Consider the following 23456-nt stretch of genomic DNA (forward strand, 5'->3'; position numbering starts at 1 on the left):
AGTGCATAAGTCATGTGTGTGTGTATGTGTGTGTGTCCCTTACTATTTCTGTATTGCAGGGAGGGGAATGGCACACACTTCCCATGTCCCATCCAGCCAATGTTTGTATTCCAACTCCCATGAACCTTGATGACTGGCTGTGCTGGCTGGGGAAGAGGGTAGTTGCACCCCCCCATCCCTAGAGGAGCCCAGTCACCCCACCCCTACCCTTAAGCTGCAAAAGCAGAGATAAGAAGAGCCTGCTGGATCAGGCCAGTGGCCCGTATAGTCCAGATACCTGTGGGAAACCCACAAGAAGGATTTAAGCAAAAAAGCCCTCGTGTTTCCAGCAACAGGTATTCAGAAGCAGTACTGTGACATTCAGTATAGCTGTCATACCTAATAGCAGATGCAGGCAGGCCTCTGCTGTCCTGCAGGTTCAGCCTCACCCTGCCGGCACAGGTTCCAAAGCTGGCTGGAATGAAAGGCTTTTATACATTATCGGTAAAGAGTTAATTTATTTGTCGGCTTCTGCATAAACCAATGAAACAGGCAAGAATCACATTTCACACACATACAAACATACATCCCGTGCTGGAACACCAGCCGCTGTACAGAATAGCTACTCTATGGAGACAGAGAGAGAGAGAGAGAAAGAGACAGACTTGTCTCCCCCCCACTGGGTAACTTCTCACCCCCACTTCCGGCATTTGGAATTCAAGGCGTCTCCGTCACTGGAGGGGGAGGACTCTCTCAGTGAACTGGAAACGCTTCTTGGCAAGCGATGATGGAGGTAGCAAACTTCCCCACCCCACCCCCCAAAAAACCCCCACCAGGCTCTGCATCTTCTCCCTCTCCCCCTGCCCAGAAAAAAATCAACCTAGGGGAAGGAAGAGATTTGAAGACATGCCAGAAACAGCCCTTCTTCTGCCCTCCCCCACCAGCAGCCTGCTACCCCCCCCCCAAAAAAAAATTAAAAAGTAAAAGGGACGGGGTATGTCAGTCCAGCTTCCTGGCCCCCAGCTTCATGGGTCCCTTGGCTGCCTTCCGCTCTGCTCGCCGGGCTTCCATCTCCTGCTTCCTCTCCTCACGCTTTTTCCGCGCTAGTTCAGCCTTGCTGGGCCCTGAAAAAGCACAAAGAGGGGGCCCCCTAGGTCACAGGCTGGCCTCTCCATCAGCTCCAGGGAAGCTACAAGGGAAGGGGGGCAGGAAGGGGTGACTTGCCTTGCTCTGACTCCAGCGCCTCCCAGTTGTCTTGGAGGTCCCAGTCGCCCAGCGCTTCCACGTTCCTCTAGACAGAGGAGAAAAAAATCAAGGGGAATATAGAGATAAGAGACCCTGCAAGGGGCAGCTCCTTCCCCATCCGTTAGGTATTTGGACAGTTACCAGCCAGACTAAGGCCCCATCTGCGCAACACCTTTGAAGCAGTCTCTTATCGCTCAGAATTCTAGGAGTTTCAGTTTGTTAAAGGTGATGAAGGTTGTTAGGATGCCCGCTATCCACCTCACAGAACTACAATTCCCAGAATTCCCTGGGAAGAGGGGCTGATGACTAAACCGCTCTGGGAATTGTAGCTCTTTTAAGGGGAATGGGGGGTACTGTAACAACTCTCAGCGTCTTTAACAATCGACAGCAGTAGCCCTCCAGGGTCTCTGGCAGGAATCTTTTCCCCAGGCCCTACCTGATGATATTGGGGACTGGGCAAGAGGTTTTCTGCATGCTGCTGCATGTCCTCTAAGCCCTGAGCTACAGCCCTTCCCCTAAATAGGGGAAGATCATAGAACTGTAAACTGGAAGGGACCCCAAGGGGCCTCTAGCCCAACACCCTGCAATGTGGGAATTGAAGCTAAAGAATCCTGGACCGCTGGCTGCCCAACCTCTACTTAAATGCTTCCGGTGTCCAGAGGTGCCTGCCACCAAGACTGACCATGCAGGATGCATGTTTTGAACTTTTCTAAATAGATTAAATGTTGCAACCCACTCCGGGACCTTGGGGTGATGGGCAGCTCTCTAGGGTTTGGGGCAACCCAATTTCCTTCTGCATGCAAAGCACTATCGCCGTGGCTGAGTGAAGTCCCTTCCCCAAATGTTGCGGCTCGGAGCCTGGGCTAGTCAAAGCAAGCTCTTGAGACAGGAGGCTGGCAGGGTCTCTTCGCACCTGCCTGTCTGCTGCCGGCTTCTCCACAAGAGAGGAAAACGGGTCCGGCTTGTCTGCGCTGCCAAGGCCCTCCCAGTTGTAATCGCTGGCCAGTTTGGTCCCATCTGGCGGGGCCGTGGTAGACCTCTGGCCCAGGCCGGGGGCCATGTCCCCCTCGCAAGCGCCGCCCCACCCACCATCTACAGTGGGGCGCTGTGTTTTCTTTTGGTTCCAGGAAGGCTCCAGGTCCCAGGCAGAGGCACTCCAGTCAGTCTCTGCCTTCCCGGCGGTGGAGGTGGTCTGGGAATAAGGCGACAAGGAGAAACCCCTGCTGTTAAAATGGAATAGGAGTTTTCATTTAATACGGGGAGGTTTCTGGTCCACACGATCGCTGAGACGGGAATGACGTTTCCATGGCAAGCTTAGAAGCCAGAAAGCACCCAAACCCAAAGGTTTGGGAGTGGGGTATACCACACCCCAGGGTTGTCTTGTTCCCACACCAAATATCTCCTCCAGTGCAATCCCCCAAAGGCCATGCCTGCTGGGCTCCAGCTCCCTCCCCCCAACCTATGGAAAGCAAGGGGAGCCCCAGCTGGCAGAAAGGGCCCCACTGCAGATGTACCACCCTCTCTGGCTGCCCAGGTTGGTTCCCGACATGGAATCATAGAATTGTGGAGCAGGAAGGGACCCTAAGGGTCATCCAGTCCAACCCCTGGCAATGCAGGAATCACGGCTGGGCTGGCTTGCCTCTTTGGAGAAGAAAATAAAAGGGAGGCTCCTTCAACTGAGCCCTGGAGCCCGTGCAAGGCTGAAGAGGCAAGCAGCGCTGTTGCCATGGCAAATTAGCTCTGCGGGTAGAGACAATTAGGAATGCCCTAGCCACCACCTGACAGCCCTGCACAGGGACAGGTGAGCAAGCCCCCCATTGCTCTGGTGTGTGCCCCCCCCGCCTGCCACCACTTTCTCTCCCTCTTACCTCCAGACTGCCCCAATCCTCATCATCCCATCGGTCTGCTGCACTTTCCTCCTCTGTCACATCCTCCTCCAGGTCCCAATGGCTGGATGACGCAGGGGCTGCCCCTTCTGGGGCAGAAGGTTGGCCCGCTCCTTAAAAAAAGAAGTAGCCAAGCATCTGTATTTGGCTAGCGGAAGAAGGCACTGGGCTAGCAGAATTGCTGCGACAAATAAAGACCCACAGAACGGGCCTCGTTTGTTAAGTCTGCATTTCTGCCCCACCTTTTTCTCCAAGGGGCTCTAGGTGGCGAACAGGGTTCTCCCCTCCTCCTCCTCCTCATTTAAGCCCCAGAACAGCCCTGTGAGGTAGGCCGACATTGACTGAGCTAAGGTCACCTAACGAGTTTCATGATGTCTGGGTGGGGATTTGAACCCTGGTGTGTCCGTGGTCCCAGTCCTTGTTTAATTACCTCAACAACAATCCCATGAGGTAGGCTAGTCTGAGAGGCAGCGACTGGTCCAAGGCCACATGGGGATTTGAACTCTGGTCTCTCCCAAATCCTAGTCCAAGATTCTAACCCCTATGACCTCTGCTGCTCCGAGACAAGACACCTTCTGTGCCGATACCCCCATTAACTTTCCCTGCCTCCACTGACCTGATTTGGGGGGTTCTGGTGTGCTGGCAGGGGCCCCCTCAGGTGCCTGCTCAGCCACTGGCACCCCCCCGGCGTTGGTCCGGATCAGTTTCGACGTGAGAGACGAGACCCCCGTCACGGCCCAGCCAGCCCAGCTGGCAGCTGCACTCGCCCCTGGGCCAGCCGAGGCAGCCTGGACGTCCTTCTCTGCAGGGAGGGCACAGAATGGTCAATTCAGCATTGTCTGCCTCGATGTGAGGGGAGGGGCAAAGGCTGCTCCTCCTCCTCCCCCCCCACTTGTCCCCATTCCACCCACCCCACCAACACGGAGGGTGGCTCACCAAGCTCAGAGAGCTGAGCTGGGTCTTCGGAAACGGTTTCCAGTTTGGTGATGAAGCTCCGCATTGTCTTGAAGGCCTGAGAGAGAAAGAGGGGTCACCTGTGAACACCCACCTGACGGCAAAAACGTCAGGCTCAAATGCACCGTGCAACACACAGCATATGCTAACAGCATAAGGACACTGGAGCCTGCTGGATGAGGCCAGGGGCCCATCTGGTGCAACATCCTTGGCTGGATCTACAAGGACCTTTTGAACGTTCTAAGAACGATATTAGATATATCGTTCTAAAACATCACAGGGCATACTGGCAAGTTAAAAACGTTCCTTACCTTTACAAAGCAGTTTCTCTATTGCTGGTTCCTGGTTGCTTTGCAGCGCCCTCTGGTGCCCCATTTTAATAATGCATTATTAACATTACAGTGGTACCTTGGTTCATAGCTGTCAACTTTTCCCTTTTCTTGCGAGGAATCCTATTCGGAATAAGGGAATTTCCCTTTAAAAAAGGGAAATGTTGACAGCTATGCTGGTTCTCGAACGGCTTAGTTCACAAACAAATCAGCTCCCAAACATCACAAACCCGGAAGTAAGTGTTCCGGTTTGCGAACGTTTTTTGGAAGCCGAACGTCCGACGTGGCTTCCGCTTGAGTACAGGAAGCTCCTGCAGCCAATTGGAAGCCGCACTTTAGTTTTTGAACTGTTTTGGGAGTCAAACGGACTTCTGGAACAGATTAAGTTCGAGAACCAAGGTTCCACTGTACAAGCACAACAGAATGTGTCCATTACGTTACGAAAATCTTTCCTTAACCCTTCCTTCACGTTACAAACCATGAGTGTAGATCCGCCCCTTTTCTCACAGTGGCCGACCAGGTGCCCATGGGAAAGCTGCCAAGAGGACCTGAGCTCCATAAGGAAAGCTTGCTGGATCAGGCCAATGGGCCACCTACTCCAAGCAGCCTGTTCTCGCAATAGAGAAGAGCCGTCATAGCTGGTAGCTACTGACAGACTTCTCTTCCATGAAGCCCATTCTTAAATTCATAATATAAGCAGCTGAGCAATTCTACTGTCAGCTTAAAATAATGCACAAAGTATTATTATTAAGCACAATATAAAGTATAGGCAAATCGGCTTTGATATAAAATAAGTAAAACATATCCCTGAACTGCAGATGGGAGTCTTGAACCAGGCAAGCAGGAATCATACAGAATTCCCATCTAGTCCAACCTCCTGCAATGCAAAGTCGCTGGTGGACAAATTCTGGAGGTGCTGGGGGGGGAGTGTCACACCTAGTTTGGGGGCAAATTGTGGTGGTGTGCAGGGACATCTGGGAAAGCAAAATCAGTGGGGTGGGGGGGGTAGGGTTACAGAAAAGACTGTGGACTTCAAAGGGAGGCACAAGGATATCCCATGCCTCCACCAAAAGGGGTTTCACTCAGCACCCCTCAGCTCACCTGGTCCCGGACGGTCTTCTCTGGGTCCACCGTCACCGTACAGAGGACAGGCAAGATTTTGAAGGCACAGTCTTTCATAGAGTAGAAGTTGTGGGTGGCTGCAAAGCCCAGGACCCCAGCAGCGCGAGAGGGGGCAAAGGGGTCCTTGGTGGCCCGGCTGAAGGCTGAGATCAGGACACTCTGCCTCGTCTGCAAAGAAAAGGATCACAGAACTGTAGTCGGAAGGGAACCGCAGGGGTCATCTAGTGCAACCCTCTGCGATGCATGAATCACAACACAGCACAACCCGTCCATCTTCCATCTCCCCTGGAAGACACCAAGGTTCAAATCCCCACTTGGCCATGAAGCTCACTGGGTGACCTTTGGTGCCAGTCACTGCCTCTGAGCCTAACCTACCTCCAAGGGTTATTGCTTTGGGGATTAAATGAGAACTGGGACCTGGGAGACCATGGTTCAAATCCCCACTCAGCCATGAGGCTTACTGGGTGACGCTGGGCCAGTCCCTGCCTCCCAGCCTATCTTACCTCACAGGGTTGTTGTTTTGGGGATTAAATGGTGGGGAACCAAGTGCGCCACCTTGGGAGGAAAAGGTGGGATATAAATGCAATAAACCAATAATAAAATCGGCGTCTCTCCCCACGCCTGCTGCTCCAGAAAGCCCCCCCCACACACCCACGAGGCATCTCCACTCACGCTTGCGCTGAGGTAGGGCCCGATCTTGCCGAGGCACACGGTGGTGTTGCAACGGATAGGGCCCTGCTCGTCCCGGGCCTGCAGGCGGGCAAAGTGCTTCATGAGCTCCACGTTGAGGTTGTTCTCGTTCAGCTTGGGAGCCAGCAGCAGCATAGACTGCCAGCGGGGAGAGAGGAAAGGGAGAGGTCAAGGGTCAGCCGTGTCCTGGCTCATAGCCATCGATAGCCCTCTCTTCCAGGAGAGGTACGTCTGATCCTCTTTTAAAGCCATCTAAGTTGGGGGCCGGGACACAGGTGGCGCTGTGGGTTAAACCACAGAGCCTAGGGCTTGCTGATCAGAAGGTTGGCGGTTCGAATCCCCGCGATGGGGTGAGCTCCCGTTGGCTCAGTCCCAGCTCCTGCCAACCTAGCAGTTCGAAAGCAAGCCAGTGCAAGTAGATAAATAGGTACCGCTCCGGCGGGAAGGTAAACGGCGTTTCTGTGCGCTGCTCTGGTTCGCCAGACGCGGCTTAGTCATGCTGGCCACATGACCTGGAAGTTGTACACCGTCTCCCTCAGCCAATAAAGCGAGATGAGGGCCGCAACCCCAGAGTTGTCCGTGACTGGACCTAACGGTCAGGGGTCCCTTTACCTAAGTTGGGGGCCATCACTGCCTCCTGCGGAAGCGGGTTAAACTAAAGAGCCTCTCGCATCCTGCCTCTCAACATCCCACGGCCCCTCACCTTCACCGTCTGCTCACGAATGGCCGGGTTGGTGTCCAGGAAGCCGTGGACCACGTGGGGGAAGATCTGGGTGTTGACCGTGGGCTCGTTCAGGTACTGGATGAAGTGCTCCATCTGGCAGATTGAGGGGCAGCACAGAGAGGGTGGGGGGAAGCACAGTCAGCAAAGGAATTGCCGGGTGAAAGAGGCCTGCTTCTCAGGACCCAGAACACCACCCACAACGCCCTTCCTCACATGCTTTCAAACCCAGGTCGTCCCTGCTGAAGATTCAGATCCAGGACTCGGAACTCGTAAGGAAGGGGGAAAGGGATCCTAACATGGGGCATTTTATCGTACTGAGAACTGGGAAGCAGAGCTCCCTCCATCGGCTCCGCTGTGACAGGCCAGCCCCATTAGGCCTCTTCTCCCCTCCCTCCCTTGTCACCAGAGGAAGCCATTCCACCAGACGGCCTCAGTGGGAATAATAATAATAATAATAATAATAATAATAATAATAATAATAATAATATTTGTACCCCACCCATCTGGCTATCTCCTGCCCCTGAATTGGGCCAACTGGTCATTATGGGAACAACCATTCGGAAATTGGTGCCTGAGTTTTGATTCTGATTTTCCTCTGCCATCCCTGTCCCTTTTTCCTTGTGTGTCTCCATGTTGTAGTTTTTAAAGATTGTAAGCCTGTGGGTAGGGACTGTCTTGTTTTGATTTTTTGTGAGCTGCTGTAGGAGCCTTTTTGGCTGAAGAGCAAGGTATAAAGATGCTCTAAATCAATATTGTGTAATGCATCAGCCAGCATTGTGGTGGGAGATTGAGGAAGACTGGTCTAATCCAACCCTCTGCTCCGTGATTCAGCTATCCTGCGCTATCCTGGCCCCGCCCCTCCAGATGTTGCTGGACTACAACTCCCATCATCCTCAGCCAGCACACTGATGGGAGTTGTATTCCAACCACATATGGAGGACGCCAGGATGGTGAATGCCATCTTAGCCTGCAATGCTATACACCAGGAGTTCCCAATTAGCTAATTACTGAGGACCCATTATTTTTCAAAAGCCAAGCCATGGACCCCCTACTTTTGAAATTTTTGATAACTGTATGGGAGTTACCTCGGCAAAGCAATATTTTGAACAAAATGTGTGGTAGCCCCCAATAAGCAAAGGATTTTAGTTATACTAAAAAGCAACAGACCATAAAATATATTACCATGCAAAAATGATAAAAAATTAGTTGGGGGGAGGCGAGGGATGGGGCTGCGGAGCCCCTGGGTGTGTTCTGTGGACCCCCAGGGTTCCCTGGACCCCTAATTGGGAACCACTGTTATACACACTTACCTGGGAGAACATCCCACCGAATTCGGCAGGACTTTCATTCAGGTAGACCTGGCTAGGAGTGCATCGTTTAGTTCTGAGCTCAGGAGTCTGGGTGATGACAAGCTCATATGCTTTCTTCTAATGTGATTAACACCCCTCCTAAGGTGGGTGCAACACCTCCCCCCACCCCCACCAACATGGCAGCCTGCTGTGCACCCCCCAACCCTTGCACCTGTTGCAACAGCCGGATCCTCATTGCCCGGTCTGGGGAGGAGAACATCTTCACAATGATGGGAATGATTTTTTGCTGGTATTCCTGGGCGTTCAAGAATTTCCCCACCTGGTGTGACAAAGCAAAAAAAACAAAAAAAAACCCATATCCTATTAGGTAACATGGACACCTAAAACAAACATGTATTGTTCCATGCCTCAGTTCTAACTGGTAGATCAGTTTGGGGTTGGACTAGATGCCCTTTGGTGACCCCTTCCAACCCCACAAATCTAGGGTTCTATGATCAGTCAGCTAAGTCTTTAGGTTGCAATTCCATACTCATTCCGGAATAAGCCCCACCAAACTCAATGGGGCTTACTTGTGGGTTTGTGTTACAGCAATTAGCAACCCCGGTGCTTAAAAGGCAGACCTGATGTGGCTGTTAATTATGAAAATGCAATTTATAGGCCCATTATTATTATGAGTATTATAATTAATTATAATTACCTGCTGCAACATTAAACTGGGAGTGATGGGAGTTGTAGTCCGAATCCCAGGTGAGCAGAGGCCTAGCAGCCACACTCCCTTCTCCCTTCCTTGCCTCCTCAGATGCTACAGCTATTCCCTGTTTCACTGAGGGAGTCCATGTTAGGACAGGACACCCCGGTGGGGCAAAGGGGACGCTTCCTCTGGGCTCACACAGAGTGCTCCTGTCCCCAGTCCAGGGGGCCGCTCACCTTGAAGAGTGGGATGAGGATGACAGCCCCAGCGCTGCCAAACTCAAACGCCGTCAGCAGTTGTGGGAGGACCTTGTGGCGGCAGAAATCCTCGGGGAAGGAGTCCAGGTTCGCGCTGAGCTCCTGGAAGAACTTCTGCCGCTCCGCAGGCTCCTTAATCTGGGGGAGAGGATAAGGAAGTCAACAGCTCACAGCCACGGCCTGGTTGAGGCCTGGGCACCCCCTTGTTTGCATGAGACTAGTGGGGCTGTGGCTCCCCCTCTGGAAACAGGAGGCCACCTTAGCTCTTTTGCCAGCTCTGACTGGCAGCAGTTACCCAGGGTTTCAGGCAGGTCAAGGCTTTGCAAGCCGCTGTCTTCGGATTCCTGCTTTCAACTGCGTTCCACCACAGAGCTGTGGCTCCTGCCCCACAATTCAGTCGTTAACAGAAGATCAAAGGACACCAGCACTTTGCTCCTGCAGGGCAAAAAGCCAGGATTCGCCCTCCCCACTCACCTGGATCTCCTCCAGAAAGAGGTTGGTCTCCACAAAGCTGTTGTCCATGAAGCCCCCCGGCCCCCGACAGTTCTGCAAGAACTTGGCCGGGTTGGGCCGCAGCTTGGGGTTGGCACCCACCAGCTCGCAGTAATGGGGGACCAAAGACTTGGGGATCTGGAAGACATGGGGGGAGAGGCAGCAAGGGAGAAGGGTCATAACATCCTTGAAAGGCAAGAGAAGCAGGAGAGGGGGGCAGTCCAGGCCTTCTGCACTGCCCCCCTTGCAACCTTCCCACTATGGCCCTACAGCCAGTTAGGAAGCTAAAGGCCTGTGAAATGTGGCTGCTCACAGCCTTAGGAACACCCTTGCTAGAGAAGCCAGACTGGCTCCCTAATTGTTGCCCCTGTTAGAATTCTTGTCATAACAGGCTTTCAAGAGCTGGCTGATTTTAAAGGAAAGGACTGGTGCTGTGATGTTTTTATTGCAATTATCTAAAACATACCGTAGATACATAGATGATAGATAGATAAAGGTAAAGGGACCCCTGACCATTAGGTCCAGTCATGGACTACTCTGGGGTTGCGGCGCTCATCTCGCTTTATTGGTCGAGGGAGCCGGCGTACAGCTTCCGGGTCATGTGGCCAGCATGACTAAACCACTTCTGGAGAACCAGAGCAGTGCACGGAAACGCCGTTTACCTTCCCGCCAGAGTGGTACCTATTTATCTACTTGCACTTTGACGTGCTTTCGAACTGCTGGGTTTGCAGGAGCAGGGACCGAGCAATGGGAGCTCACCCTGTCGCGGGGATTCGAACCGCCGACCTTCTGATCAGCAAGCCCTAGGCTCTGTGGTTTAAACCCACAGCGCCACCCGCGTCCCGTGGTAGATAGATAGATTTAATTTTATCAATGCTTCATTGCTTTTTAATGATTGGTGTTTTTTTCTAGCAACACCGGGAGGGCCACGGGTCCCCCATTGCTCCTTTAAAGCCTAAGGACTTCAGGAGCCTGGACTTCCGGTTAGGTGCCGGGTAATGGCGGACGGGAGCTGAGAAGCTCCGGTTCCCCGGTGGGCTATAGGGGCTCCCGTGCTTGCGCCACGGGCCCCTTAAAACCACGGGAAGAGCGTCCCGTGGACTCCGGACTCGTGGGTCCCAGACGTGCCATCTCCGCTCCCGATCGACCCTCGTAAGGGGGGAGAACGGGTGAACGGAGCGCTGACACGGGACTGAAGAGTCGGCTGCCCCTGAGGAACGAAGCAGCGATTTCGCCTGACCTGAGCATCTGGCACTTCCTAACTTGGATTGCAGTAGAAACTCTGTAAGTAAATTTGTTTTTGCTGGAACTAAGACTTTTGAAGCGTAAATCTTACAGAGAAACTTTAAAAGGAAGCCCGCTCTCTTTGAACTGCTGATAGAGCGAGGTAGCGGTAAGAGCGCTAAGCCGCGACTAACGGGAAAAAGTTTTGCTAACTCTGCTGAACTTCGTAAAAGTGACTTTAAAGTTGTTTAAACTGTTTACAAAGACTTAAAACTGAGAATGGTAACTGAAGAAGACACTGCTTCACCCTCTGGATAGGATTCCGGGTCAGTAAGCAGGCAGCGTAATTTAGTTGCCATTTTCCTTCCTTGGATTATTTTTTTTGCAACTGTTTCCAGAGAGAGACTGGGTAAACTGTTCTGTGGCCGTCTGCAGCCCAGGAAACATTGTGACTTGGTGGATACACTATATAAAACTCTACTGTTGCCTTGGGCTGTTGGAAACTAAATTCTTCTTGACTTTTGAGAGACTTTAAAACTTTAAAATTTAAGGATCTTTGCCTGTTTTTTTTTGGATGGTTAGAACTGGTTGAAACTGCCTGGGACTGCCTGGGACTTTTGGTTCTGCTCTGCTGCCTCTTTGTTATCTGGATGGAACTGCTGGCCACCTGGTGTTGACTTTTGGGACTGTTGGCTTTCTACTGTGAATGTCTGGGACAATTACTAAAACTGGTGTGACCTTGAGACTGCAGCTGCAAAGGGAGCAAGATATGCAAGAAAGCACAAGAGCTAAAACATCACAAAGAAAGAGCTCCTTCTCTTTAACTACACAAGAACAAATGGCCCAGGCTATTGAGAAATTAACTTCAAGTATTGCAGAAATTACAGAAGGACTGAAAAAAGTTTCTGAGGATGTGAAACAGACACAATCCTCAGTAAACTCTGTCAACTCATCAGTAAACTCTGCAACAGAGAAATTACAAGCAGAAATAAAAGAATCCTCCCAAAGACTCGAAAAATCTATTGGTCAAATTGAGCAAAACGTGAGGAAAAACAGAGAAGAAATTAATAAAGTTGTTCAGGAGGTGACTGTCTTAAAAAAGGAGACAGAGGAAATTAAGGTGGTAAAAGAGAAAATTCGGACAGTGGAACAGAAATTAGACAATATTGATCTGGAGAATATAGAAAAAATTGGATCCAGGCAGAGAAGCGTGGAAGAATCTCTTGCGTTTCTGCAACTACAACAGAGAGAAGGAAACATCCGTCTCAGAGGCCTACCAGAACTGGAGGAGGGAAGCCTAAAGGACTATATTGTAACTCAATTTTCAACATTTTGGCATTTGAAAGAAGAAGACGTCTCAGCACTCATAGTGAAGGCCTTCAGATTTGGCTCCAAAGGAAAGAAAAGTTCCAAGACGGTGAGTGACTGTCTTATTGTGCTCAACAATAGATACCAAAGAGACTATATCTTGGACCTTCATTACAAGAACAACCTAGTGGTTCAGCAGAACAGAGTTGTGCTTTTTAAAGACATCCCCAAATTTTTCCTGGATAAAAGAGTATCCTACAACGACCTAACAACTGAGCTAAGAAGAAGGAACATCTCCTTCAGCTGGGAATTTCCAGAAGGACTGACTTTTATGTTCAAAGAAAAAAGAATCAGGATAAGATCCCTGGCTGATAAGCAAAAGTTTTTAGACAAACATCTGGAAGACTTCAAGGGTTCTGCTTTAGACCCAGCGTTTATGTACCGACTACCTGGAGTGTTGCCACCTTCAGGGACCCCAGGAGTGCTTCCACCACCAGGGACACCAGGAACAGGAGACCCAAGAGACCCAGAAAAAGACAAGAAAGACCTAGCAACAGGAGGATCAGAATAAAGACTTAAAAAATGGCTCTAAAATTGATGACATGGAATGTTCGGGGATTGAACCAGAGACCAAAGAGACACAGAGTGTTCTATAGTTTGGAAAAAAAGAATTTAGATATAATATGTCTACAGGAGACCCATGTGGTTCGACGACACAGAAGAATTCTACAAAACAAAAAATTAGGCCAAGAATTTATATCATCGGATAAAGTCAAGAAGAGAGGAGTGGTAATATACGCAAAAGAGAAATACAGCCCAAGACAGCTATTCAAAGATGAAGAAGGGAGGTACATTGCAATTGAAATTAAAGTACAAGGCGAAAAATATTTGATTCTGGGACTTTATGCACCTAATGATGGTAAGTCAATTTTTTACAAAAAGATTCATGACTTGCTGCTGGAATATTTGGACTATAAAATAGTATGCCTCGGAGATTTTAATGGGGCAGTTTCCACACTAATGGACAGATCCCAGAGGGCCAAAATAACAAATGAGGGGAAACTGCCGAAGACCTTTTTTGAAATGGTTGACAATTTAAATTTGGTGGATACTTGGAGGCTAAGAAACCTTATGGAAACAGAGGCAACTTTTTTCAGTGAATCTCAGAAGTCATGGTCGAGAATAGATTATATTTGGATTTCGAACGAATTGACACCGAAATTATGCAAAGCAGAAATTGGCCCTAAAACATACTCAGACCATAATCCTGTACAAGCAAATCTAAAACTAATTTCCAAGGACTCTTTTAGATGGAGAATGGATGATACCTTGATGAGAGATACCAAGCTGGTAGAAAGGGCAGCAAAAAAGATGAAGGAGTATTTCCAATTCAATTTAAATTCGGAGGTGGAAAAGAGGACTGTTTGGGATGCAAGCAAGGCAGTAATGAGAGGGTTCCTGATAAGTGAAAAGGCAAAAAAGAAGAGACAACAAAATGCAGAAATGGAAAGACTTTTGAAATTAATTCAAGGAAAAGAGAAAGAACTAAGAGGACACCCTAAGAATCAAAAAATTCAAAAAGAAATTAAATACTTGCAATCCCAATATGCTAAAATCATAAATCAAGATATCGAATGGAAGATTAAAATGATGAAACAGAGATCCTTCGAGTCAGCAAATAAGTGTGGAAAACTACTAGCTTGGCAACTAAAGAAAAGACAAAAAGCAAATATCATCAACAATTTGGTAGTAAACGGAAAGACGGTGGAGAATCCAGAGGAAATTAGATGGCACTTCCAAAAGTTCTACAAACAACTGTACAAGGAGGAGAAGATAGATGAAATAGAGATGGACCAATTCCTGGAGAAAAATGGATTGCAAAAAGTCCCAGAAGATAAAGTAAGAATACTCAACCACCCTATTTCGATACAAGAGATTGAAGAAGCAATCAACAACATGCAGCTAGGAAAGGCCCCAGGACCAGATGGTTTGACTGCAAAATATTATAAATGCTTGAAAGATTGGCTATCACAGCCTTTAAAAGAAGTTTGCAATAAAATGTTAGAGGGAGATAGGGCACCAGAGACATGGAAAGAGGCCTATATCACACTGATTCCGAAACCAGATACAGATAAGACTATAATGAAAAATTATCGTCCAATTTCACTTTTAAATGTGGATTATAAGATTTTTGCGAACGTCATGGCTACAAGATTAAAAAGAGTGCTCAAAGATTACATTCACAAAGATCAAGCAGGTTTTTTACCAGGTAGACAATTAAATAACAACACAAGAATAGTCGTGGACATTTTAGAGAAACTGGAAAAAAACATAAATACGGATGCGGCACTGATGTTTATAGATGCAGAAAAAGCCTTTGATAATATTTCTTGGTTTTTTATGAAGAAAAATCTGGAAAGAATGGCAGTTGGACAATGATTTTTAAATGGCATTAATGCCATTTATACAGAACAAAAGGCAAAAATTATAATCAACAGTGTGATATCGGAGATCAGAGTGGAAAAAGGAACAAGACAAGGGTGCCCTATCTCCCCTTTATTATTCATTACGGTCCTGGAGGTCCTTCTAAATATGTTACGAAAAGAGAATCAGATTAAAGGAATAAGGGTGGGAGAGAAGGAATACAAGGTACGTGCCTTTGCAGATGATTTAATGTTATCCCTACAAGACCCTGAAAGTAGTGTCCCCAAAGCATTGGAATTAATCGAGAAGTTTGGGCAGGTAGCCGGCTTCAAACTCAACAAACAGAAGACCAAAGTGTTGACTAAAAACATGAAAACAGAACAAATATATGAGCTACAAGAATCTACTGGCCTCAACTTTGCTAAGAAAGTAAAATATCTAGGGATCAACCTCACTGCAAAAAACCTAAACCTGTACAAGGACAATTACGAGAAGCTGTGGACTGAGATAAAAAAAGACTTAGAGATATGGACAAGATTGAAACTCTCACTAATGGGCAGAATAGCTGCTGTGAAGATGAATGTCTTACCAAGGATGCTGTTTTTATTTCAAGCCATTCCAATTTTAGATAAGTTGGACTGTTTTAAGACATGGCAAAAGGACCTATCAAAATTTATATGGCAGGGAAAAAAGCCTAGAATTAAATTTAAGATTTTAACGGACTCTAAAGAGAGAGGAGGCTTTGCTTTGCCGGACTTAAAGATTTATTTTGAAGCGGCGGCCTTTTGCTGGTTGAAAGATTGGTTTAAACTGGAAAATACTGATGTGTTGGATTTGGAAGGCTTTGATAACATGTTCGGTTGGCATGCTTATCTTTGGTATGACAAGGCTAAGGTCCACAAGACTTTTAAAAATCATATTGTTAGAAAAGCCTTGTATCAGGTTTGGTTGAGATATAAAGACTTGTTAGAGAGAAAGACCCCTAGATGGATTTCACCGGTGGAGGCCAAGGCCTATAAGAGACCTAATATGTCTGCAAGATGGTTAAGATATGCAGATATATTGCAGCAGGAAGGTGGTGTTTAAATTGAAAGGTTATGATCAGGTAAAAAGCGAGGTCACCGACTGGCTGCAATATCATCAAATTTATGAGATTTTTAAAGCAGACAAGAAGATTGGTTTTCAAGTTGAAAAATCAAAACTGGAAACAGAGCTAATTGAATCGAATTCAAAAAACCTTTCCAAAATGTATAATTTGTTGCTAGAGTGGCATACGAAAGATGAAATGGTTAAATCAACAATGATAGATTGGGCAAAGGATGTGGGACACAACATCATGTTGGAGGACTGGGAAAGACTGTGGAAGGAAGGTATCAAATTTACAGCCTGTAATAATTTAAGAGAAAACATTATGAAAATGCTTTATAGATGGTATTTAACACCAGTTAAGATTGCTAAGATGAACCCGTCAATGACTAATACGTGCTGGAAATGTAAATCAGTGGAAGGTACCTTTTATCATATGTGGTGGACATGCCCAAGGGTTAAAGCCTTCTGGGATAAGATTTACAATGAACTTAAAAAGGTAATGAAAATTACCTTTAGTAAGAAACCAGAGGCTTTCCTTTTGAGCATGACCAACGAACAGATACCCAGTCAAGATAGAGTATTTTTTATGTATGCCACAACAGCAGCTAGAATTTTATTGGCAAGAAATTGGAAGGGTGAAGAGATCCCAACGGTGGAAGAATGGCAGATGAAGTTAATGGACTTTATGGAGCTTGCTGAACTGACCGCGAGAATCCGAGACCAGAGGGAGGAGAAGGTGTCGAAGGATTGGAAGAAATTTAAGGACTACTTAGTTAATGGTGTAAAATTGAATATCTGAGCAGAACTAGCTGTTGAACAGGCTTTAGCTAGATAAATTTAAGTTAAAGTTTTGGTAAGAATTTTACAGTATAAGATACAAATAAGAATGTCTGAAGATTTTGAGAATAGATTAAGAACTATGTTTTTAGTAAAGGAATCTAAGGACAAATAAGATGGTTAATAGTTATGAAAGTAGATATATAGCTACCTAAAGTATATTTGGATTAACAATGCAGTGGAGGGTGTGGGGGAAGTCCTCTATGCTTAGAAGATAGAATAAGAATGAGATAAAGACAAGTGTTTAGACAGGTTTGTATATGTTTTTCTTATGTTTATTGTGTTTTTGTTTGATTTGTTTATTGTTTATTGTATTCTGTATTTTCATTGTATTTGTGTATGTTTTGTTTTTTTTATATATATGCATATGGAAAATAATAAAATCTTTAAAAAAAAAAAAAAAGGACTTCAGGAGCCTGAGACTGTTCCAGCCCTTTCACACACAACAGCTCCAGCAGCCCTCCAGTGGCAGCTCCCTCCACCCTGCAAAACTACAAGACAGAGAGGGACACACACCTTGCCAAGAGACCGGAGGGAAGATGACCGAGGCAGGGGGCCATTGAAGACCTCCCAGATGAGGCAGCCAAGGCGCCACATGTCGGCTGACCTGCCATGACACAGAAAGGGGTGGTTAAGCGTGTTTGATTAAAGCCTCCCCCCAAAAAAAGCCCCACAGCTCTGACTAACAAATAGGTACACAAGCGCCCATGCACCTCTGCCTTATTTTGGCCACTGCTAATCCCTTTCCGAATAGCCCACCCCACTTTGCCATCTGAAAACAGAAATTCAGTATTTTTTTAAACGTCTGCCTGATGCCCATAACTTATTGACAGTCCAAGGAGAAACAAATATTCCTAACTTGCCCTGATTCCAGCGAGGCAGCTGCCTTGATATGCTATGGCAAGCTCAGTAGAGTCCTGAGGCACCTGAGAGCCAGGAAGGTGCAGTGGTTAGAGTATCTGGCTAGGACCTGGAAGAGACCTGGGTTCAAATCCCACACTTTGTCCTGAAGCTCACTGGGTGTGACTTTGGGCCAGTCACAACCTCACAGGGTTGCCGTGGGGATTAGAGGAGGAGCAGGAGAACCACATACGCCACCCAGAGCTCCTTGGAGAAAAATTTGGAATAGAAATCCAATAAAATAAACAAAGACCAAGGGCTCCTCCAGTTGACCTCTTTATTCAGCTTCAATCTTGATTTGCTTGCTCAAAACCTGCAGGGTGTTTTGGCTCCAGGGGCTTACAGGCAGTCCATATTTTGGGGGAGGGAATTCAAGCACATGCCAAAAACTTTAGGTTTGCACAGTTAAGGTCTTGACTGAGCCACAGCCCTGAATGAAAGCTGTCTTCTTAAGAGACAGGGATCTGGAGAACACCCCTTGTTTTCATTTTTTAAAATTTTTTAATTCATGCACATCCCGCTCAAGCTTCTCGGGGTCACCCAGAGGCTCGTGGAGTGAGGAGACCGATAAATTTAACAAGCAAATTTAACAAGGCACTTCCCTTTCTTCCCTCATTTTATTCCCACAACAAGCCTGCCAGGGAGATCAGGCCAAGAGACAGCGAGTGCTACAAGGTGAGATTCAGGGCTGAGCAGTGGGATTTGAACCTGGATCTCCCCAGTCCCAGTCCGACATTCTAACCACCACACCTTACCGGCAGAGGTAAACAGAAACCCCACAGTTTGCATTTTGAGTGCCAAGAGGCTGGACCAAACCAGAAGGGAGTTGGCTGCTTTTTAAAAGAAAGGGTGGTGGTGGGGAGACAAGGAAGCTCACCATTTTTCTCCAACGCTCTTGCTGCTGTCTGCTAACTCTGGAGGGTCGTATTTCTCCAGCTCGGGGACCCCTTTCCTCGGCACGGCAGCATCCCCCTGAGCTGAGCACATGTAGTCCAAACCGCCCAGCTTCCACTCACCAGCACGGTCCACAAAGATGGCCGCCGGGCAGACGTGGTTGTGGATGAGGTGGCAGTCGTTGACCAAGAAGCTGAGGGCTTTCTAGGAAGGCCGTCGGCCCCAGGAAGGAAGCAGGTGGTTAGCAGGACAGAGCTCTCCACCCTGCTCCCCATCAACTCTCCCAAAAAGCCTCGTTTCTTTTTTATATATATATACTCTTCAAAAGCATCAGCCTTCACCAATCCGGTGGCCTCCATGAAAACGTAAGGAGAGCCTGAGGGATCGGGCCAAGAGGCCAGCATCCTTTTTCTCAGAGTGCCTGTGGAAAACCTGCAAGCAGGATTCGACCACAAGAGCTCTCTGCCCTCCTGCCATTTCCTGCAATTGGTATTTAGAAGCGTTGCTGCTTCTGATTGTGGAGGCAGAACACAGCACAGAACTCTGTGCTGTGGGAAGAAGGACTTTCTCTTATCCGTCCCAAATCCTCCAACATCCAGCTTCATGGGATGCCCACATGGCCCTAGAGTGGCCATCGCAGCTTCTGGAGGAAGTGAATTCCAGGTGTTTTTGGACTACCCCTCCCATCAACCCCAGTCCGCATGGGTGATGGTAAGGGGCATGGGAGTTGTAGTCCAGCAACATGTGGAGGGCCACAGCCCTGCCCCACACTAAGCAGCAGGTGTTTTCCCCATATGCAGGGTCCTGGGCCCAGGGGCAGCAAGCAGTCCTCTCCCAGGACAACCCCCAAACATCTCACCACAATCTGATGGAGGCCCCACGAGATCTCCAGCTCGCTCAACTCTCGCCCTTCGCCTCTGGACTCCAGGTAGGCCGGAAGTGGCATCACTGGCTCCGTCACCACATGCAAGCATTTCTCCGTCTGCCAAAGCAAGGACACGTCACCATGTTAGGAGTCACATCCACCTTATGGACCCAGGAAGCTATCTTATTACACTTTCACATGTAGCGGCTTCTCAGACAGGACCACTGAGCCACAGCCCCCTCCCTTTCACGCTCCTCACTAGGGCCCTCACTTTCTTTTGCCGGAACTGAGTCAAAGAATCACAGTGCCGTAGAGTTGGAAGGGTACCCCCAGGGTTCATCTAGTCCAACCCCCTGAAACGCAGGAATCCCAGGCTAGATGGCCACCCAACCTCTCTTTAAAAACCTCCAATGAAGGAGAGTCCACCACCTTCTGAAGTTCCACCATATAAGAGGGAGAAGAAACCCAGTGGCTGGAGTCAATATGTGTTTTTCTCCCCACAGGGCATCACCTAATTGTTTCTCCAGCTTTTAAAAAATATATACAAACATCCTGGCCTCCCTTTATTTCTGCTTTTTATACCTACAAAGGAGCCTGTGTGTGTTTTGCATAAAGATGGAGAAAGATCTGGGTAAGATGAGTGGGCTACAAATAATAAAATTATTGTTTTTATTACTGTTGTTGTTATATTATATTTATATTTTTATTTGTGATTTTTGGTTATATACATTTCAATAGTTTTACAGTCATTTTAACATTTCCAAACTTACTTACTTCTCTTTCTGCGGTTCCTTACATTTCTATTTATCATTTCCTGCTTATTCTAAATTAACTTAACTTATTATTTTATCCATCTGCTTTAATTATTTACTCTTATGAAATAGCAGGCTGTTACAATAATCCTGCCAACGTCCTTATCTGTTTACAAGGTATTTGTATATATTCCATAAACCATTTCCATTCTTTTATAAATAAATAAAAAGTTTGTTGTCTTGATTTCTTATTTTCCCCGTTAAGTGTTTTGCCATTTCTGCATAGCCCGTGAGTTTTTGTATCCAATCTTCTTTGATTCTATTCTGTTCTATTCCCCGAAACCTCCACAGCGCATTCCTACCTCCACGGCCACATTCCAACTTAACCAGGGCAACTAAATGCAAACTCTGTGGCTCCACCCTCAGTTTCCCACCTCCTCCACAAGCTGATGGACTACAACTCCCATCAGCCCCGGCAACAGAGCAAATGGTCAGGGAAGGTTTGAATTGAGAGCCCAGTGTCATCTGCAGGGCGCTCACAGGCTCCCAAACCCCGATCTAGCCCGATGAAGAGTTCTGGAGAATCTGAAACCTTGGACGCCGAGTCTGCTGGCTCCTCAGCAGGCCCACCCCATGCCACCTTGACAGCAGCCTCTTGGAGAATAGGAGGCCCTGCTGGTCTGCTCCCAGCCTTGTTCCCAATACAGATGTTTGTTCCCCCCTTGTTCCTGACGTAGACCTTCCCTGGTCAGTCACTCCTTCCCTGGCTGACAGGATGCCATTTTCGGCTTCACCACAGGTGCCAAAATGTCTTAGGCCTGCCTTGCACTCCACACACACAAAAGAAACCAAAAAAACCTTAAGCAACTCCCCTCAATATACTACCTCTAACCCGTCAATGTAGGACAGGATATTGGGGTGCCGTAGGGTTTTGAGGTGTTTGAAGGCCGCCTTGGCGATCTGCGTCTGTTCTTCGTGGCCGGGTTTCACATCGTACACAAACAGAGACACTGGTTCCCCCGTGGCCTGCCGGAAAGAAAGAAAAGGACGTTGAGCTCTCTTTGCAGCTGCTGGGGAGCAGGGAGACCTTTTGCTTTTTGAAGTGGAACAGGAGTTCCCACCACCTCCCAGGCTTCAAAGCAAACATGCAAAGTACCAAAGCTTGACCCCTATGATTTTAAGCACCCGAGGCACTGAGTCCCCAAAGTGGCCTCCTGAGAGCAGAACCGTGGAATTTCAGAGTTGGAAGAGACCCAAAGGGTCATCGGGCCTGACCCCCTTGCCATGCAGGAATCATAGCTAAATATAGTAAATATTGCGATACAGGAACTCGCCCCACGTTCTTCAATAGAATAAACACAAATTAAACAGCCATTTCACAACACCCAAAGTCACTTGCCTGAGCTTGGCTGTCAACTTTTCCCTTTTCTTGCGAGGAATCCTATTCGGAATAAGGGAATTTCCCTTTAAAAAAGGGGGAAGTTGACAGCTATGTGCCTGAGGCAGACACCTCACACTCTAGGACTGGACCTGGGGCAGCAGGATCGGACCAGCAATGGTGACAGCAGCTCCCTCTGGGGTGGAGCAGCTCTCAAGTTGGCGAAGGAGGAGAACAATTCCCTGAATGCAGGGAGGGCGCAGACTGCCTTGGACTGGGTCAAAACATCTAGCCCAGTTCCCTGACAATCCTAACTGGAGGCTGAAGCTATGACCCATCTGTGTGCCATAGCACCTTAGGGTGCTGCTATATCTTAGCTTGACAACAACCCTGTGAGGTAGGCTGAGCTGAGGGAAAGAGACAGAGACTGGCTCGGAGTTACTCAATGAGATTCTTGGCCTCCCATGCACTGTGGCCCTCCCCACAGAAGACCTCCGCCTGGGGCTGAAGAGATCACTTTTCCAGCTCACAAAAAGTGGGAGAAGGCTGCTTCTCCCAGCTCCCTCCTCCATTTCAGCAGCACAGATGCGGCCTCCCGTCTTTTTAAGGGCACCCCCAACATTGCATCTCCCACCCTGCATGCACTGGAGAACTGGGGGAAGACTTGCCACCCCCAACCGCAACCCAGATTAGGCTCTGCCTGGGCCAATGGGTTCAGCAACTCCAAGGAAGTGGGGGGGGGGGGAGAAAACCCTTTCCCATCTCTCTCTCTCTCTCTCTCTCTCCCGGTTGGACTTCAGCCTGCGCCCCCTCCTCCCCGCGCGTGCGCACAGAGAGAGACGAGCGGACAGACCTTCCTCCTGCCGCGGTGCAGCAGCCAGGATCCCCCCGGCAAGGGCAGCGGCGGAGACTCCGCAGGCGAGACGGCCTCGAAGGGGAAGTCCCGGATCGGGTCCCGGGAGAAGAACCACATGGCGGCTCCCCGGCTGGAGGTCGGGGACGGGGACCCCGGTGGGCGGCGAAGGCGGCGGCTCCGCGGACGTCACCAGCCCCGCCAGCTAGGCAGGCGCTGTTTTCCTCGGCCGGCCGGGAGGCTGGCTTAGCCCCGGATCCTCTTCGCAGCCCCGGAAGTGCTTGGAGAGAGGGCGCGCCCGAGCATGCACAGAGCGCCGGCGGCGGCGGCGGAGAGGGGCTCCGAGACGCGAGGGTTTCTCGCGGCGCTGCACTCACACGTGCAAGGATGGGGAGAGGGAGGCGCACCCCTGGCCAAAAAGCGACGGCCCGTACTGCGGCGGGAAAGGGGAACGCGCTGCATTCACACGAGATGCGCCAACACCGAGATCTTTGACGCGCTTACCCGAGGGCCCTGGAAGCATAGAACTTTAGAGTTGGAAGGGACTCCAAGAGTCATCTAGTCCACCCACGGCAACCTCCCAGTGAATTCATTGGGAATTACCACCCATATACCCCATTCGTTGGGGTATAATTTTGTGTTTGTGTGTGCAGGAGAGAATCCGCTCGATTGGGGAGGGGGGTCATTTCCTATCAACCCCAAATCCCTGTTTCAAATACCGATTGCTGCCCGTCCACCCACTCCGACCTTGGAAGCGCGCTCCACACATGCTCAGAAGCAGCGTCACCCGGAGTGATGCCTTCATGCAACCAGCGCATTGTACTTCCCATGACTCTCCGCTCAGATGTTTCCCCCGCAGGTGGAGAAAAAAGAGAGAAGGGGCTCCCAGACCCCTGACATATTCTCTTCCCACCCCTCGGATGCAGTAAGGAGCCTCCAGCTTCAGGTGCAACAAACCCCAAAATACAGACATTTTGCTACCGGGTTTGACAAGATTGCCCTCCAGTTTTCCATATCCACAAAACAACTGGGTAGTTGAAACTGACTTCAGTGTTGCCCAAGGGGGAGTGTCCTCTATGCACCTCAGGGCCACAGGTGAGTTATGAGGGTGCAGGGCAGGTCTCATGGCACCTACAACTCTGCCCTTCCAACAGCAGCAGATAGCTAAAGTAGGGGAGGAGGTCAGGACAAATGGAGTGTAGGAGCTGCTGCTGCTGCTGCCGCCGCCTCAGGCAGCCCTTTCACTTTGTCTA

The 23456-nt window shown here is 48.8% G+C and overlaps 1 protein-coding gene across 1 annotated transcript; it reads right to left on the reverse strand.

The window, feature by feature from the left end:
• Window positions 1–477: 477 nt before the first annotated feature.
• On the reverse strand, window positions 478–22494 carry SCYL1 (SCY1 like pseudokinase 1). Its single transcript, XM_033174639.1, has 17 exons — window positions 22204–22494; window positions 20858–20998; window positions 19215–19337; window positions 18339–18559; window positions 17078–17168; window positions 9662–9817; window positions 9167–9325; window positions 8451–8558; window positions 6909–7022; window positions 6188–6343; window positions 5495–5683; window positions 4047–4122; window positions 3727–3912; window positions 3093–3223; window positions 2138–2416; window positions 1204–1270; window positions 478–1103 (listed from the first exon to the last, which is right to left on the reverse strand). Exons 1-17 carry the CDS (start codon window positions 22321–22323, stop codon window positions 979–981), a joined length of 2442 nt encoding a protein of 813 aa, XP_033030530.1. The 5' UTR covers window positions 22324–22494; the 3' UTR covers window positions 478–978.
• Between the last annotated feature and the right edge of the window lie 962 nt (window positions 22495–23456).

This window comes from Lacerta agilis, chromosome 17 (genome assembly GCF_009819535.1).
Source record: "Lacerta agilis isolate rLacAgi1 chromosome 17, rLacAgi1.pri, whole genome shotgun sequence".
Lineage (NCBI taxonomy): Eukaryota > Metazoa > Chordata > Lepidosauria > Squamata > Lacertidae > Lacerta > Lacerta agilis.